General features: G+C 41.2%; 1 protein-coding gene across 1 annotated transcript; it reads right to left on the bottom strand.

The window, feature by feature from the left end:
* Nucleotides 1-768: 768 nt before the first annotated feature.
* AK88_05132 (uncharacterized protein) lies at nucleotides 769-1,275 on the bottom strand (the record flags this gene model as incomplete). The annotated part of the gene is made up of 1 exon (XM_012482734.1): nucleotides 769-1,275. One exon carries the CDS (start codon nucleotides 1,273-1,275, stop codon nucleotides 769-771), a length of 507 nt encoding a protein of 168 aa, XP_012338157.1.

Raw genomic sequence — 1,275 nt, 5'->3', positions numbered from 1 at the left:
TTTTTTTATAATGTCATGATAAGGGGGATGCTTCTGTGTGCGAGCAGTTGTTATACGTTGTAAAAATGGAGGTTCCCCGCATGCGCGAAGACAGAGCGTAGCAAGCAGGCACCCAGTGTATAGCCAGTGCGTAACTGGAGTGCATATATAAGTTAACGTCTCCCCTCTCTGTATGGAGATTTACTTCCCCATCAGAGTTATCCTCCCACACGTGTGTGTATTATTTCCCCCTCCCTTGTACATCACTGCATAGAAGACAAAAAAAAAGAAAAGAAAAAAAAAGGGATTAACCTAACCCACCGCGCTTTTTACTCTATATATGTGTACCTTTCTCCTTTTATCGTCCCACCTGTTTTCTACTTTCGTCCTAATTCTCCCCATTACCAAGTTTCATATCCTTTTGAAATATTTGAATATATTTTATCAAACTAAAAATAACTCAAAAGCAATGGAAAAAAAAAAAAATCTGTAAAAAATAAAATTGTATATTAATATGGGTGCCATGGTTGGCGCGCCTCAGCAGGTGCAACCGCCCTGGTCTGAGGCTCACATGCGGCAAACTGAATGGACACGAACTCGTCACTGCGTTCGCGTTGAAGTGTGAAGCGCGCGAAGTAAGCGTCGGGGTAAGTGGTACGGTAAGCGGCACGGCAAGCGGCACACCTGCAGTGTAGAAAACCTCTACAGAGCAAACGAGGGCAAATCGAATAGGACGCCTTAAATACGCACTACGCAAAGTAAAAAGTTTGTTAAAAAAAAATACACGCATCAAACGAATAAACTGTAATCTACTATTCTGAAGGACTGCGCCATTTCGTTAAAAGTCTCCAACTCGGGATGAACATCCATGTCCTCCTTTGGCACATTCCAAGTTATAAGTACATCTGCATTGTGTTCCTCAATGGGAAAAATACAAATGTATAATAACACAGGTTCATAGTCAGCAGAGTTATTTCTTTTAATCTTCTGTCGGCCAACTAGGAGAATGTAAGTTCCTTGCGAATGGGACACGGAATGGTTACTAATCAAGATAACACTTTCTTCACTATTATTTTCTTTGGCCAAATCGTAGAAATAGAATTTGCCCTTTTCCTGTATATTTAAATTTTGAAAGCACAGCACTTCTATGATCAGACATTTGTCCTCGAACTTGTGTACGTATACTTCTTGATTGTCTGGGATTATTCTGAAGCGTGATGCATCCAGGTAGTTGTCCGGGATGTTCATTTTGATGAACCCGTTGAAGAAGTTGCTCTCGTGCAGTGCCTCAGCCAT

The sequence above is a fragment of the Plasmodium fragile genome, assembly GCF_000956335.1.
Source record: "Plasmodium fragile strain nilgiri unplaced genomic scaffold supercont1.96, whole genome shotgun sequence".
Taxonomy (NCBI): Eukaryota; Apicomplexa; class Aconoidasida; order Haemosporida; family Plasmodiidae; genus Plasmodium; species Plasmodium fragile.
The sequence above is the reverse complement of the archived record's forward strand: the minus strand, read 5'-3'. Positions and strand labels throughout refer to the sequence as shown.